Below are 17,517 nucleotides of genomic sequence, written 5' to 3' on the forward strand. Positions count from 1 at the left end.
TCCCCTTTCCCTATGCTCAGATCCTGCGGGACCTAGACTGTCTAAAGCCTGCTCACATGGTGGTGGAGAGGGAAAGCCCCTTGCCACCATATTATGTAACGATCCCGTCACATTTTTCTTGGAGCCCTGCAGTATTTCTCCACCTGTTATCTTATTTAATCCTTAAAACAACCCCCTGGGGGAGAGGGATTAGCACCCCCAATTTACAGAGGAGGAAGTGAGGCTTGAGAGGTGAGATATAGTATCCAAGGCAACTCCACTAGGAAGTGCAAGGCTGGGACTGGAGCCCAGCTGGCTCCTGGAGAACCCAAGAGGCACCCAGACAAGAAGACACCCACGTCAGAGGCCTGCTGCTGGAGGTGTCCAGGCCCGGCCAGCTGTTTCCTTTGGGCCTCAAGCATGAATATCAGATGAGTTCTTTACTTTAAAGCCCTTCACGACCCACTGGTTCTTTGTTTTGTTTTTATATTTGTGTACTGGGGGTTGAACCCAGGGCTGTTTTTACTTCTGAGCTACAACCCCCAACCTTATTTTATGTTTTATTTTGAAACAGGGTCTCAGTAACGTGCTGGCTAAATTGCTGAGGCTGGCCTCAAACCTCTGTGATCTTCCTGTCTCAGCCTCCCAAGTACTGGGATTACAGGTGTGTGCTGCACAGTGCTGGCCTCACTGGTTTTTTGCATTAACCCCCTCACCCCCACCCCCCGTGGCTGCTGTTGGGTAATGGCTGGGGCTTTTTCCAGACATGTGTTTCTTCCCCAGGTGTTCTTCCAAGGAAGCACCCTGGCCAGGCTTGAGGACATGAGGGGCGAGGGTCTGGCCAAGAGCATGACGGTGCTGCAGTGTCGGCTTTGGGGTTTCCTCAGGAGGGTCAAGTTCAAGAAGAGACTGGAACGAAGGAAGTACTCACAGACACCTCCAGGGAAGAACCACCAAAGCCTGTCTGTCTGTCTGTCTGTCTCTCTCTCTCTCTCTCTCTCTCTCACACACACACACACACACACACACACACACACACACACACACACACGGTGGTCAGAACTTTGGCTATACCATGTGGTGGGATGAGAGGAAGATGCCTAGGTCTTTGCTGGTCCCATGAGCAGCAAACAGACTGTGCCCCCTCCCAAGCTCCTGGCCAGGGTCCTTTCCTGCCTCTTCCAGTCCTGGTAGCCCCAAGTATTCCCTGGCCAAAGCAGCATCGCTCCAGCCCTCACCTCTGCCTTGGAGAGTGGTGCTCTCCTGGGGGCCCTGTCTTCCCACTGTCTTCCCCTTGCCGGATCTAGGCCCATCCTCCTCCAGCACGGCCTCTACTTTTTTTTTTTTGGTGGTACTGGGAATTGAACCTAGGTGTATTCTCCCTCTGAGCTATATCCCCCAGCTCTATTTTATTGTCATCGTTGTTGATATTATTATTATTTTGAAACAGGGCTAAATTGCTGAGGCTGGCTATGAACCTGTGATCCTCCTGTCTCAGCTTCCCAAGTTCTGGGATAACAGATGTATACCACCATGTCTGGCTAATTACATCTGCTTAGACCTTATTTAGAAATAAGATCACAAGCCAGGTGTGCTGGTACATGCTTGTAATCCCAGCATTTGGGAGGCTGAGACAGGAGAATCGCAGTTCACAGAAGGCCTCAGCTACTTAGTGAGGCTCTTTGCAACTCAATGAGACCCTGTTTCAAAAATAAAAGAATGCCGGCATGGTGGGACATGCTTGTAATCCCAGTACTTGGGAGGCTGAGGCAGGAGGATCTGGGTTCAAGGCCAGCCTCAGCTACTTAGTGAGGCCCTCTGCAACTTAGTGAAACCCTGTTTCAAAATAAAGAAGAAAAAAATAGGCTGGGGGTGTAGCTTAGAGGTAAAATGCCCCTGGGTTCAATACCCAGTACTGCAAAAATAAATAAATAAATAATAAATAAATAATAGGGCTGGGGGTCTAGCTTGGAGGTAGAATGCTCCTGGATTCCATCCCCAGTACCACAAAAAAAGAAAAAGAAAGAAAAAAAGGAAGGAAGGAAGAAAGAAAGAAAGTCACATTCAGAGGTACTGGGGGTTAGGACTTCGACATATCTTTTTGGAGGGGACACAACTCAACCCTAACAGAGATCAATTAATACAAACCCTTCTCTCTACAGCTAAGTCTCTCACAGCCTTCCCCCTACTTCATCCAGATGATGACGTACTGACGGGGGATGGTGGGTAGAGGCTGCACCCTACTTTATGGACTTGGAAACTAAGGCCAGAGGTGTTAAGAAATTGGGTTCATGCAGAGTCTGGACTAGAATGCAGAATTTATTATTCCAACCCCCTACCCGTGGAATCATGTTTTTCAGCCATTTCCCTAACAGTTGACCCGTGGCTGACTTTGGCTTATTGTGGTCATAATATTAATGATGAATTCCTGTTCCCCACCATCAGGCCCTTGTGAGCGAGCCCAGCTTAAAGCAAGAACACCAGTTAGGGACTGAGCGGAGGGACATCAGCCCTGGCCCAGGAAGCTCTCAGCCAATGATGGTTCAGTTCAATGAAGCTGCAGGGGAAAGGAAGAGGGAAGATTCCAGGAAGTCTGCAGATTCCTGGGATTCCGAGACTAAGGGGTGATTTCTGGTGAGGGAGGAGGAGGGAAAACACAGGAGTAAGTCTGTCTCGACCCTGCTGTTCCAGAGGGACCCAGCTCCACTGGCTGGGAGGTAGAATGCCCCTGGATTCCATCCCCAGTACTGAAAAAAGAAAAGAAAAGAAAAGAAAAGAGAGAGAGAGAGAGAGAGAGAGAGAGAGAGAGAGAGAGAGAGAAAGAGAGAGAGAGAGAGAAAGGAAGGAAGGAAGGAAGAAAGAAATCACATTCAGAGGTACTGGGTGTTAGGACCTCGTCATATCTTTTTGAAGGGGACACAACTCAGCCCCTAACAGAGACCAGTTAATACAATCCCCACTCAGTGCCCTTCACCTGCCTTGGATTCCGACCCCAGCCAGAGCCTCACGGCCTGGACCATGCACACAATGCTGGGTCTTGAGAAAGCACTTTTGTGTCTGGATAAAAATGGACGTGTGGGCTTCTATCCCCTGCCTACTCTGTTCTTCCAACCCCTTCCCCAGAGAGGCCAGGCCTGCCACCTGTATTTTTAATCCATGCAACCTTACATTTGGTTTTCAGTTTAGGCCTGAAAGTCACCCATCGGAATGTGTGCAAGTTCCTGCAGCTGCATCTGCGGGGCTGGTGGGAGCTCTACAACCAAGTCAGGGCTGCGGGGGACAGGCCAGCTGAGACGACTGCTGCCTGTGTGCTGGGGAAATTGAGGAGAGGCTCGGTCCTGGACAGAGGTGCCCTGTGGGGTGGGAAGGCCAGGCGGCTACAGCAACAGTCTGAAAATGAGGATGCCTTAGAGATGGCTAATCTTCCCTAAGAAAAAGCATGGTGGGTCTTCCCACCTTCATCATCCGTCCAGATAAAATCCACTTAGGGTAGAAAGAGCAACTCTAACCGTGTTACCCTACTCCACCCCCCAAAAAAAAGAGTGGACTTGGTTATTGACTGAATGCCCCTGAGTGTGTTGGGGTGTCTTCAACCCCTTCAGAGAGTCCGAGGCCTCAGAGAGAGTTGGAGATGGGGTGGGACCTCTCATTTCACAGATTCTTCTAACAGTGGTGAGGACATTGTGAGCAGCCAGGCCACCCTCGGCCACTGCAGAAGCCCAGGAGCCATTTGGCTGTGTGCAGGGCATTCACACATACTCTAGAGCCACCATGAAAAGGACTGTGCCACTTGGCACCAAAGGATAGAGGCTGGACAGAGGGCCACTGTATTCAGGAGACGGGACAAAGGGGCAATTTGGAGTGGCTACCAGGGCCATGGGGACAGCTCAGTCTTCTCAGGTGGCCCCGAGACCTCTTTGTCTTGGCTCACAAAGACACCTCTTTCCACTCCCCGTAAAAGAACTTTCTAACAACTGGAGCTGACCACAAATTGAAAGACATAGATAGTAAACACTGTATCCCCCAAAGTATCCACATACAGGCCAGTCCCCTGGAGGGCCTGAGGCTGCAGAGGGGTCCAATTGGGTTTCTCTCAAAGCCTAGCTATTGTGAGCACTGCCTGGCTTTCCCCACCTGCTCTAGGACTGACCTTCTTCTTTACCTCAACTCACTTTTATTTCAAAGATTTTATTTTATTTTTATTTATTTATTTATTTTGTGTGTGTGTGTGGTACTGGGGGTGGAACCCAGAGGCTTTTCTACCTCCGGGCTATACTCCCAGACCTATTTTTATACTTTATTTGGAAACAGGGTCTCATTAAGTTGCTGAGAGCCTCACTAAGTAGCTGAGGCTGGCTCTGAAACTGTGTAATCCTCCTGTCTAAGCCTCCCAAGCGCTGGGATTACAAGCGTGCGCCACCATGCCCGGCTCAAAGATTTTATTTTAAAAGAAAACTATGGCCGGGCATGGTGGCGCACGCTTGTAATCCCAGCATTCGGGAGGCTGAGACCGGAGGATCGCAGTTCACCGACAGCCTAAGCTACTTAATGAGGCTCTCCGTACCTAGGGAGACCCTGTTTCAAAAATAAAGAATAAAAATAGGCCAGGGGCTATAGCTTGGAGGTTGAATGCCCCTGAGTTCCATCCCCAGACCCGCAAAAAAAAAAAAAAAAAAAAAAAAAATAGGGCAGGAGGTATATCTTGGAGGTCAAATGCCCCTGGGTTCCACCCCCAGACCTGCAAAAAAATAAAAAAAAAGAAAACAAAAGAAAAAACGAAAAGAAAAGAAAACTTTGAGCTGGGTGTTGTGGCACACACCTATAATCTCGGTACCTGCGAGACTGAGACAGGAAGATCACAGGTTTGAAGCCAGCCTCAACAACTTAGAGAGACCCTCCGTAACTTAGAGACCCTGTTTCCAAATAAGAAATAAAACTGGGCTAGGGGTATAGCTCAGAAGTAGGATGTCTCTGGGTTCAATCCTCAGTACCACAAAACAAATAAGATAGAGCTGGGGGTGGGTAGCTCAAATTAGAATGCTTCTCTGAGCCAGGCATGGGGGATTACGTTTGTAATCCCCGTACTTGTGAGGCTGAGACAGAAGGACCACAGATTCGTGGCCAGCTTCAGCTTCTTAGTGAGGCCTTCAGCTACTTAGCAAGGCCTTCTGCGATTTAGTGAGATCCTGCGCAAAGTAAAGAATAAAAAACAGGGCTGGGGATGTAGCTCAGAGATAGACTGCCCCTGCGCTCAATCCCCAGCATTTCCTCAAAAAAAAAAAAAAAAAAAATGCCATTCTGGGTTTAATCCCTAGTACTTAGTACTACACATGCACACACACACACACACACACACACACACACACACACACACACAGAATAAAAGAAGAAAAAGCAAAGAAAGAAAACTTCGTACTGTCGGGTGTGGTGGCGCATGTTTGTAATCCCCGCACTTGGGAGGCGGAGACAGGAGGATCACGCAGGTTCAAAGTCATCCCCGCTGGCTTAAGAGACCCTTGTTTCTAAATGAAAATATAAAATGGGTCTGGGGGTGGAGCCCAGAGGGAGAAGGGTTTCCAGGAACCCCAGTAGCACCAAAAAAAAAAAAAGAAAGAAAGAAAACTTTGTATCTTTACTTGTTTTAATATCATCCTAAATCAATGCTGTCTACAAAATTATGAATTTGAAGCTAGGTAGGGTAGTAATACTTGGGAGGCTGAGAAAGGAAGGAGGATTACAAGTTTGAGGCTAGCCTCAGCAATTTAGCAAGGCCTTCAACAACTTAGTGAGACCCTATTTGAAAATAAAAAATAAAAAGGGCTGATAGTGTGGCTTGGAGGTTAGAATGTCCCTGGGTTCAATCCCTAGTACTGTGTGTGTGTGTGTGTGTGTGTGTGTGTGTGTGTGTGTGTTGATGAATTCTTTTTCAGTTTTTCATTACTAACTAAAGTAACTATGTATCAAGTCCTATCAAAGGATCTTGGATAATGCTTGAACCCACTCCCTGCCTTTGCTGTATGTGTTACCCTTAGGGAAGCCAACAGCTTTTAAGATCCTCCTGAGCAGGATGCAGTGATAGCAGATAAGAGGCTGAGGCTGGGAAAGTCCTTGTTCCTCACTAATTAAACGTGACAGAGTTCTAATTAGTTTTAAAAGATCCTTTACTCTTAGTGTTTTCACTGAGCTCTAATCTTATTTAACGAACCCAGACAGGATGAGCTGCTGGGAGGGAGGAGCACTTGTAGTAGTTTTTACCAAATAAAAAGTTGCGGTGCTTATTACAGCCTTGGATGCAAACTTGGCCACTGTGGCATCCCCGATCCGCGCATGTATTTGTCATCTTCCATGAAAGGCCCTCCTGTCCCCAAATCCATTTCTTCAGTGTTTACCCACCTGGAAAATGAATCTGTAGACTCAGGAAATACCCCCTCCTGGCCTGTCCCGCTGGCTCTGCTCCTGGTTGTAGGGAGTGAGAGGCGGCAGGAGGGAGATTCTTGAGGGGCTCACCAACTAGTAAGGCAGAGGAATATAGGGCACAGGGCCTGCTGACCCTGACACCATCATAGCGAGTGACAAGTGTCAAATGCCTTGAAAAGTCCTGATAAATGTCACGGTGCAGACCAAGAGTGGCTGCTGGACAGAAAAGAGGGGACAGACAGACAGACAGACGTGGGGGCAACTGGTGCAGACCAGAGGTAGAGGTGCCTGCTGATCCAGCACAGGGTGAACAGGGGCCACATCATGGAAAGCCAAGCTGAGAGTTGGGACTTTGTGTTAGATGGAAGGAGATAGCGAGAAGCAGACGGAGAGACAGAGAGATAGGAGAGAGACAGAAAGAAACAGAACAGAGAGGGACATGGAGAGAGACAATGTGACAGAAAGAAAGAGAGGGACACAGAGACAAAGTGATAGAGAGAGGGAACAGAGAGAGAGACAGAGAATGAAAGAGAGAGAGAGAGAAAAAAAAGAGGACAACGATGAAGACGACAGAGAGGGAGAAGTCAGTGAAGAAGGACAGGGAGCCAAAGCTGTGATTCCACCAAGGCTCCTGGTGTTTATAATGTGCAGAAGAGATGTTAAACACGGGGCGCCTGGATACTGAGGAACACTTAACTCCTGTCTCTCAACATGAAGCAGCATCCTAAGAACTGGTCGTAAAGGGCTGGGACTGTAGCTCACCGGTTGAGCATTTGTGTAGCAAGTGCAAGGCCCTGGGTTCAATCCCCAGTATCAAAAAAAAGGGTGGGGGGAAGATCCTAAGTAAGGGTGGGCCTTCTCTGTTGAGCCAGTTGGTGCTTTATAGCAAGGAGCTAGGGCCACCAGCATCAGTGAAGAGGGACTTTGCCTACAGAGCTGCAGGAACCACGGCGGTGATCTGAGGTCCATCTGAGGCAGATGCCCCCTGGCAAAGTCCACCCTCCAAACACTCCGGTGTTGTTTACCACCCAAGTCAAGCCACTTCTGAATGTGTATTGGCAAGAAGAGATGAAGGCCAAGGAGAAGGAGCTGAGGAATGCCATGGCCAAGCCCCAGGAGCTGATAAAATGAAGGATCTAGCAGAGAAGACCGCCATACTTAGCCAGGAGAAGAAGGACCACACCATCCAACTGCATGCACGGTCTTTCAGGGAAGAACGGTGTGGTGATGGCTTTGACGACTGCCCAGAGCCCTGGAGTTGCTTCAGTCAGATCCAGGGAAGGGGAGAAGGGGAGCTCTTATGAGAAGCTGTTTTCATCCAGATGACAGGGACATTTCCCAGCCTTCTATTATCCCTCACTACAATGCCACCCTTGATCCAAACATCAAGACGTCTCCACTGAATTCTTTTGCATATGTATGACTAAGAATTGAACCCAGGGACGTTCTACCCCCAAGATACACCCCCATCCCTGTTTCATTTTTTGTTTTGAAAAAAGGTCTCTGTAGGTTGCTGAGAGTCTTACAAATTGCTGAAGCTGGCCTCAAACCAGTGATCCTCCCATCTCAGCCTCCCAAGTACTGAGATTATAGACGTGTGTCTATATCTCTAAGCTCCAGAAGGAGAAAAGGGCCCTGGAGAAGCTGTACCAGGTGGGCTCCCCCTGCCTTTCCACTTGGCAGACCAGGTACAGTTGGTACGATACACTTTGGAGACTGAAGACTTGTTCAAATCCTGGCTTTGCCGCCCCTCAGCTGGGGGCCTCAGGGAAGACAAGGAATCTCCCCAAATCTCAGTTCTCTCCTCAGGGAAGTGGGTGTGGCCACATCCTGTTGCCTTCCTTCCAGAGTTTTTAGAAGTAGGTGATCATTTAATTCATCACCCAAACAAGGAGAGTTTTGAGAGTGAAAGGCAGAGAGCCCTTAATAGTCATGAGCCAAGTTGGTCCCAGGCACGCTGGGAGGTGTGATCACTGGATTTGTAAAGATGAAGTGGGGTGTGTGGAGATGCTGCATGAGCTCTGAAGCCCTAGAGAATCCTAACGTACCACAGCAACTGTAGGTCACGAGACCTTGAGGTTGTGGGGATGTCCACCCTGCTTTCCCAGGTCTCTTGTTACGAGTTCAGGCTCCTGCTGAATGCAGATCCAGGGCTAACCAGAGCACTAATGCCTTTGATCAGAGAGAAGTCTAAGCCCAGAGTGTGCAGTGAACTCCACTCACACCCTCAGTCCAAAGCAGTTCCCCTGCGCTCCTCTCCCTGCTGCCTCTGCAACTTCCTCCCTCAGGCTGTGATTCTCAACCACAGCAGAGCCAAAGCCCCTTTTATAAAAAACACAAGCGATCCTTGTTGTACACAGTAGTTATGCTCTATAAAGTTCTCACAGACACTGCATTAGCAAACGCAAGCTCCTGCTTCTAAAGGAAATGTAGGGTTAGGTGCCTGTGAGCCTCTGGTTGTAACATTTTTGTCAACCAATCAATACATAAAACATATAATTGTAATCAGCACAGAGCCGGGCGTGGTGGCGCACACTTTTAATCCCGGCGCTTGGGAGGCTGAGACAGGAGGATCGCACGGGTTCGAAGCCAGCCTCAGCTACTTAATGAGGCTCTCAGCAACTTAGTGAGACCCTGTTTCCAAATAAAATACAAAATAGGTCTGGGAGTACAGCCGGAGGTAGAAAGCCTCTGGGTTCCACCCCTAGTACCACCAAAAAAAAAAAAAAATTGTAATCAGCACATTACTTAATCTTATGTGTTTCTGTTTAAAAACACCATTATGGGTTTTGTTTTTGTTTTTGTGGTACTGGGGTTGGAACCCAGGGGATTCTACCTCCAAGCTACATGCCCAGCCCCAATTTTTATTTTATTTTTTTTTTAAATAGGGTCTCACTGAGTTGCAAAGGGCCTCACTAAGTAGCTGAGGCTGTCCACAAACCGCGATCCTTCTGTCTCAGCCTCCCAAATGCTGGGATGACAAGTGTGTGCCACTACACCCGGCTTTAAAACACCCTGTTTTAAAAACATATGATTGACCTATTAATATTAAACTCACAGCCCCAGCACTGTAACTCATGCCTGAGGAATACCTAATACATGTACTTTTTTCTATTAGGCACATCACAGCCTTCTTGGGCTTAGGACACTAGACTGTGCTTCAAGCACAGGGACCATTCTAAACAGCAAACTTAACGACAAAGAGCATAAAAGTGAAAAAAAAATTGCACAAATAGGACATAATAACGACACTTGTTTAATTATAAGAGCTGAAACCAGAAGGCAAAAGTGTCACCTTGCTCGGCGTCAGCTGGAAATGTGCACATCAGGCAATTCGCAATTCCCCCAGCATGTGCTTATGTGCAGATGACCCCAAAAACACTAGAAGGACTGATCTGGAACACATTTGTAATGCATTTTAGCAAGTCGCTGAATGGACAAATAGAGGGTCCACAAGTAACGAGGATCGACTCTATTTTGGAATGCCCTCTCACTGTCCTGAAATCAAAATGATAAATAATACATAACTTCACAACCTCACCAGTATGCTCTTTGGTATAAAGGAGAAATGAAGGGAAATAATTTATGATAAATAATGTGTTGATGTATCTGCCGATGTGTAAAGGCTCCTGCAGATGAACTAGAATACATCTCTGATGGCTGCGGGCGGGCACAGGAGGGCGTGTCGTGGCTGGGATAGCAAGGTGTGGCCGCTGTCAGTGATGCAGTTTTACAGAAACATGAATCATTCTCGGGGAAATATTTGAATCATAACCAGTCTTCTCTCCGCTCTCATGGTAGATCATTCTTTTAAAATGTGTTGTGTAGTAAGCGTTAAAAAAAAGTTAAGGTACACATAAAGTGGTTTGGGGATTGTAGGTTCAGCTGAATATAAACAGCTGTGCTACTTATGTGAATGTCTCAGTGGGACATCAAGCATCTGAACTGCAGGATTATTCTTCATGGCATGAGATTCTTCAGAGCAAGGTAGGATGCCCACCATCCCTAGAATCACCCAGGGATAAATACTGGTGGAGCCTCCAAATATTGTGACAGCCGGAAGTACCATGCAGATTTCCAATATGTCCCCCGGAGAACCTGAGACTCCGATGGACACCCTGAGGGCACACCTGCGGCTGCTGGGTGCTCAGGTGTGTGTGCCCTGGCCTCACCCTGTGACCAGGAGCCACCTTCAGTAACTGGTAACTGAAGTCAACTTGAGTTTCCAAAGCCTGTGATCACAGAGCTCAGAAGTAATGTCTGAGAAACAGGTCTGCTCAGCTGCTCCCGCTGTGCCTCCTGGGACACACATGTGTATCTTTCCAGAAAACTCTGGATGACCTGCAAGCTGAGGACGAGGTGAACCACCTGACCAAGAACAACAACAAGCTAAGCACCCGGACCCATGAGTAGCACCTCCACTTGCTGGCCATGGCTGCAGCTCAGGGCCGGCCCATCCTGCAGCGCAGGGTCCTCAGCTAGAGTTTGAGGAACTCCGCTGCCCTATCTCCTGGGGCGTCGCCTTTCTCATGCTACTAAGGGGCCCGGCCTGGTTGGCCTGGTTTGCTTCCTTCTTGCCTTCCGGCCTCAGGCTCCTCCTCTTCCACTTTCTCTTGCTTTTCTTGTCTCTCTAGCTGGAGGATAACTAGGAGCAGGAAAAGAAAATACAGGCAGACGTGGGAAAGGTTCATTGGAAAGCTGCAGGTGTCTTGGAGATGACCATCGGAGAGGGAGCGCTCCAAGCAGATCTCGAGGAGGTGGTGAAAGAGCACGCATGTGATCCCAGCATTTGGGAGGCTGAGACAGGAGGATCGCAGTTTGCAGAGAGCCTCAGCTACTTAGTGAGGCCCTTTGTAGCTCAGTGAGACCCTGTTTCAAAATGAAGAATAAAAAATAGGTCTGCGGGTGTAGCTCAGAGATAGGATGCCCCCGGGTACCATCCCCAGTACTGAAAAAAAGAAAAGCATGCCGAGGAGCTGTTTATCTCATCCCTCACTACATTAGCAGTGGCTGGGGCTTCCTGGATGGTGCCAGGCACTGTTCAGGGACCTTACATATCTTAGTGCATGTCCTGAGCACCTGCTATGTGCAGATACCATGCTCAGCGTGGTGGATAGATAGTGGAGTGGGTGCTGCCCTAGCTGCAGGGGGCTCCCAGCCTCATTCTGTGCCTGCTGGGCCCAGGAAAGAGACTGGGACCACCACCCATGAACATCAAGGATGAGGCAGGACTGGGAAACTCCATGGACGGACACCTATGAGCTGAGCTCTCAAGGATAACAAGGATAACAAGGATAACAGAACTCTGGCAATAATATGGAGGACAGGTAGCGATAAACTGGAAAAAGGAAGATAACTATAAGGCTATCGTAATGGGACCAGTAAGAACCTGAACTAAGTAAGTGGCCACAGGTTGGGGTGAGGAGGAATTGGATGAGGAAGGCTTTTAGGGAACAGAATTTGTACACTGAGTCTTGAAAGTATATATGAGTAAGGCAGCTTTAAAGCAACACAGACTGCCAGGAGGGACGTGTGTAGCTGCATTCATATCTCAGTCTCTTTCTCCTGTGGGACCCATAGGAGGTGCTTGAGCTCCTACTCCTCCCTCTCCTCAGGCCCTGGAACCCTAGTTCTCACACATGGCTCCTTAAGCATGCAGCTCACACATCCAGAGGAGTCAGAACCCGTTAACAGAAAGTTCTTGGAGGAAAGCTTTCCCTAAAAAGGCAGAGCATCGCTGTGGTTCTGGAGCCCCCAGAATGCTCGCTGCGTCAGAGCAGTGAGTTCTCTTCCTTTCGTTGTGTCCCTAGAGCTCAAAACAATGTCTGGCACACAGTGAGTGTTTATTAAACACGTGGGACACTACAAACGTGAAGGAGTAAGCCATGGAAAGCCTGTGGAGTAGATTCCAGTATCTGACTCCTCCATAAGGCGAGAGCCTCCGGGCCGTCATCCTGGAAGACCAGGGGCTGGGAAAGGAGTGGGTTTGAGCGGGGCCAAGGCCTCTGCTGGCAGCCCAGGCTCCATTCCCTTGTTCATCAGCCTGCTGGAATGGAGAGCAAACTTCCCTCGCAGGAGGGATATGGAAGTAAATTCTGTCAACCCTAAATACGAGGATGAGCAGTCTCTGAGTCTCTTACACTGCGGGGAAGCTGAAGGAACACTGGATGCATTCAGGACTGAGAAAACCAAGTTCTCCTTTTGTTTTGTTTTGTATGATACTAGGGATTGAACTCAGGGGCACTGTACCTCCGAGCTACATCTCAGCCCTATTTGATTCTTTATTTTGAAACAGAGTCTCACTAAGTTGCAGAGAGCCTAGGTAGCTGAGGCTAGCCGCGAACCCTCGACCTTCCGTCTCAGCCTCCTAAGTACTGGTTTTACAAGCGTGCGCCACCACGCTTGGCTCAAGCTCTCCTTTTGAAATGCACTTCTCTGTACAAGTTGTTCACATCAGCTAATTGGTGCTTCCTGAGGAGCAGGACTACCACGGGGTCCTTAGAGATCAAGCATCACCTCACGCAGGATCAAATCTAAAGTTCTTAACAATGGTTAAAAGTCCCTTCATCCATACCATTCTGTCCAGCCGTGCTGGCTCCTTGCTGGGTCTCACACAGGCCAGGCTCTCTCCTGCCTCAGGACCTTTGTACATGTTCCCTGTCTCCTGCCTTTGCTTCTTCCAGTGGCCGCTATACACTCCCCTCCCTATTTTCCATCCTGCAAGGCCAGTTAGTAACTTTCTAACTGTTTACAAGCAAGGTGAGTCCCTCAAACCCTTATCTGTCTCCTTGTATGTCTGAAGAGCTGAAAGCCAAGGGGGCAGAGAGCGCCAAGGTAAATGAAGTACCTTTACCCCTTCCTGAGAAAAAGGACCCAATGCCAGACGCACAACCAACTAGTAGAAGCACCTCAGGAAACCAAACGAGAGTGTCCAGTTAAACCCAGTTGTCTCCTGACAACCCACTACGTGCTATATGACTTAAAACACAAAGATGTGACACGTGGCAGGCGGGAGTACAGAGAAGAGGCCGGTTCTGCCTGGGGCGTCTAAGGGAAGAAACATTTGACCTCAAAGGTTGAATTCAACAGGCTGATGCAGGGAGGAATTTATAAGCAAAGAGGATAAAATAGCACCTGCCTTCACGGGTACAAAGGTGTAAGAGGAGAAGGCATGTGTGAGGAAGCGGAAGGAGGGAGGCTGAGGATGGGAACGCTGCAGGGGGAGGGGGTGAGGCCAGAAAGCTGGTGGAGATGAGCAGGATGTGCGGGGAGGGTGGACAGTGTCATCACTGAGCATGTACGACAGCAAGCAGGGTGCGGGTCCCCCAAGTGCAAGTCTCTGGCTGTACACGTGATGCAATCATTGCACTGTTTACTAGAGAAAGCTCTGGATGGCTTTCATTGGTATCATTAACTCGCACCCTAGATGGAGAAGCAAAGCAGGGACCCCTACCAGGACCTCGAAGACCTCAGCAGCAGGCTGGAAGAAGCCAGCGGAGCCACATCTGCTCAGGTACCCATCCTCGGGGAGGCGTTGGAACCCCCACCTTCTCTGCCTGCCTTCAGAGAAGAAACAAAAATCCAGACTGTAAGCCGGGGGGTGGGGGGACAAAGACCGATTCATTCTCGCTGAATTCCTTGGACTAACTGGAGGGAAAGCCAATTAATAACAAAGGGTGGGCAGGAGAGTGACTGGTTCTGCCCAGTTTCGGCTGGGCCTCCATTGAAGTTTGGTGGTATTTATGGAAGCAGAATATAGATTGTATGCAGGGGGGCAGGCATTTTAAATGCAGTGTATTTATAGAAAATGTGCAGTTACAGTAAGGCCGACGGATCAGCAGACGGCAACCAGTGAAAAGAGAGTCTGTTGCTCACAGTTGTCAAGGGGCGTGTGCAGCGCGTGCTGTGCAGGGCCGCACTGGGTAGCGCTGGGGTTGGTGAGGAGGCAGAGGGGGAAGCGGGCCATCCTGGCCAAGGGCCTTTGTGGTGGTTTCCATGGGAAGATCTGGCAAAGTAGGGTATACAGACTTCGGATTGGCCACCTTGAGCAATTTCGGGGGTGGGGGGAGGAGGGGTTGTCCCTAGTCGTCTGATGCCTGGTCCTAGAGTGATGCAGCCTGAATGAGAGAGCCCCAGTGGGGATGGCTGAGGTGTGGCTCTGGACTGGTTTGCATTTGATGAGTGTGCTATCTCTAGGGGTTGGTCAGTCATGGGAAGGCTCTTTGCACCAGACTCAGCAAAGCTCCGATCTCAAAGCATCAGAATACAGAAAATAAACCGGGCGTGGTGGCGCACGCTTGTAATCCCAGCACTTGGGAGGCTGAGACAGGAGGATCGCATGGGTTTGAAGCCAGCCTCAGCTACTTAGTGAGGCTCTCGGCAACTCAGTGAGACCCTGTTTCCAAATAAAATATAATAGGTCTGGGAGTATAGCCCGGAGGTAGAAAGCCCCTGGGTTCCACCCCTAGTACCACACACACAACAAAAAAAAAAATACAGAAAATAAGAGACACAGTTAATGGAGTGGGATGAGCCCACCAGCCCACATCTCAAGGCATCCCACTGAGAAGCAAGTGGGGTCTGGCATCTGAGCCACAGCTTGTGGTGTAGGACTAAATCCTCTTTCCGTTCACGTGAAGGCATCATGGAGACCAGCGGAAGCCGTGTGACCCTCTCCTACTTTTGTGTAATCACCTCTCCTACAAATGCAAACCCTTACTCATACCAGAAGGCAGGATGGGTTTTCCCCATCACTGGAAGGCTGAATCCTTTCCCTGTCATTTCTTGGACCACATGTCCACTTCCCTACCATCCTGGCCACAGTCTTCTCGTGGGGGCTGGGGTGGGGGTGCATTCCCAGAACTGAAGATGGTGCCCAGATGCACTTCAGCCTGGCAGGAAACAAAATCAGCTATGATGGTTGAATGGTGTGGCATTGATGAAGGGACACGTCTAGCAGTGTAGGGAGGGTTGAGAGAGGCCTCTTAAGAGGCAGTAAGGCCCAGAGGCTGGCAACAACTACTCTTGGGCCCAAGGAATGTAGGGAGCAGGGTTATGGGTCCTTGGGAGCCAAAGCAGGGAGGAAGGGCTGCCTGGCGAGAGCTGTTGTGGCTGAGGGGTCTGTGTAGACAATGGACGTGGTAGTGGAGTTAGACAGGGAATCACCAGCACCCAGGACTGGTTGGAACACTGGTCCAGGTCAGAGCTTCTCAAACTATGGGGCATGTGGATCATGGTGTGGGCTCATTCAAATGCAGATTCTAGCTCCACAGGACTGAATTTCCAATGAACTCCCAAGTAACGCTGGTGCTGCAGCCATGGGAAACTTCTAGAGTTACTATATAAAGGTCAAGGAGAGCCGGGCATGGTGGCGCAAGCTTGTAATTCCAGCATTCGGGAGGCTGAGACCTGGAGGATCGCGGTTCACAGACAGCCTCAGCTACTTAGTGAGGCCCTCTGCAACTCAGTGAGACCTGGTTTCAAAAAATAAAGAATAAAAAATAGGGCAGGGGGTGCAGCTTGGAGGTCAAATGCCCCTGGGTTCCATCCCCAGACCCGCAAAAACAAAAGGTCAAGGAGAGAAATGGAAAAGCCCAGTTGTTATCCCTGTTAGTCTCCTAAGGATGCTGTAACAAAGCATCATAACTGACTGGCCCAAAACCACAGACATGGAGTTAGGAGGAGACCAGAAGCCTGAGATCAACAAATAGGGCTGGTTCTCTCTAGAGGCTCCGGGGGAATTTCTGTTTCACAACAGTCCACAATTCTTGGTATCTTTAGCAGAATATAACACCTCAATCTGCCTCCGTCATCCCATGGCCTCGTCCCTCTGCGTCCCTCTAGATCCCCCTATTTCATGTTTTTATTTTCTCTCTTGGTACAGGGGGCTGAACCCAGGGGTATTCTACCTCTGAGCTACACCCCAGCCCTATTTTTTTTTTTTAAATTTTGAAACAGGGTCTCTCTAAGCTACTGATAACCTCATTAAGTAGCTGGGACTGGCTACGAATCTGTGATTCTCTTGTCTCAGTCTCCCAAGTACTGGGTTTACAAGTATGCACCACCGTGCTCGGCTCTATTTTATACTTTTTAAGCATAAAAACACTTCAGTTGGGTGTGGTGGCACACATCTGTAATCCTAGTACTTGGGAAGCTGAGACAAGATCACAGGCTCAAAGACAGCCTCAGTAATTTACCAAGGCCATCTGCAATTTAGTGTAACCCTGTTTCTAAATAAAAATTAAAATAGGGCTAGAGGTATAGCTCAGAGGCAGAATTCCCCTGGGTTCAATCCCTAGTAACACACACACACACACACACACACACGCACACACACACACACACACACACACACACACACTACTTTAGTCCTAGTACTGGAGAAAAATTTATACCAGTATACCAGTCACTGGATGATTAAGGCCTACCCTAATCCAGTATGGCATCTGAACTGATACATCTGCAAAGACTCTGTTCCCTAATAAGTCCACAAATCCTATGAGCAACCCACTAAAAGGCTAAGGCCTGACAGTTCCATCAACAGGATGCAGGACCATGGATCAGGTGGGCAGTGCCCACCCCAGGAGGCCAGGACCAGACAGTCCTGCTGAGCTCTGCTCCCCTTCTATGCCAGGTAGACAAAACTGCAAGCTGGAGGCTGAGCTGTTGAAGCTGTGGCATGAGCCAGAGGAGGCGGTCTTGCAAAGTGAGCACAGACTCCATGACTGAGCTGACGGAGCACGTGGAGAACCTGCAGAGGGGCAAGTCCAGGCTGTGTGCCAACCCAAAGTCTCTCAGTTAAGTTTGGTAGAAAATAGTGAGGTGTTGCCTTTGGGGTTTCTGAGGAAGGTAGCTCAGGCAGATCCCCAGAAAGAAGGGACATGAGGCAGGGCAAAAGTCCAGGGGGAGGCAGGGAGCGTGTCTCTCTCTGAAGTCATTTCTTCCGAGCAGACGAGTGCTGAGGCCCATGTCAGAAAGCTGGAGCTGGGCGTGGTGGCACACGCTTGTAATCCCCATGCTTGGGAGGCAGAGACAGGAGGATCACACAGGTTCAAAGCCAGCCGCGCTGGCTTTAAGAGACCCTGTTTCCAAATAAAAAGTATAAAATAGGTCTGGGAGTGT

General features: G+C 49.2%; 1 protein-coding gene across 1 annotated transcript in view; it reads left to right on the top strand.

Annotated features, from left to right (window-relative positions):
- Positions 1 to 17,517, top strand: part of MYH16 (myosin heavy chain 16) — a gene marked incomplete at both ends in the record, with an annotated part of 52,631 nt that overhangs the window by 20,615 nt on the left and 14,499 nt on the right. Inside the window, 6 exon segments of the mRNA XM_080703835.1 lie at positions 763 to 902; positions 3,161 to 3,242; positions 10,723 to 10,805; positions 12,123 to 12,175; positions 13,199 to 13,230; positions 13,823 to 13,909. Of these exon segments, the coding sequence (XP_080559961.1) occupies positions 763 to 902; positions 3,161 to 3,242; positions 10,723 to 10,805; positions 12,123 to 12,175; positions 13,199 to 13,230; positions 13,823 to 13,909 (477 nt within the window).

The sequence above is a fragment of the Muscardinus avellanarius genome (assembly GCF_963383645.1).
Source record: "Muscardinus avellanarius genome assembly, chromosome: 10".
In the NCBI taxonomy this organism is placed as follows: Eukaryota; Metazoa; Chordata; class Mammalia; order Rodentia; family Gliridae; genus Muscardinus; species Muscardinus avellanarius.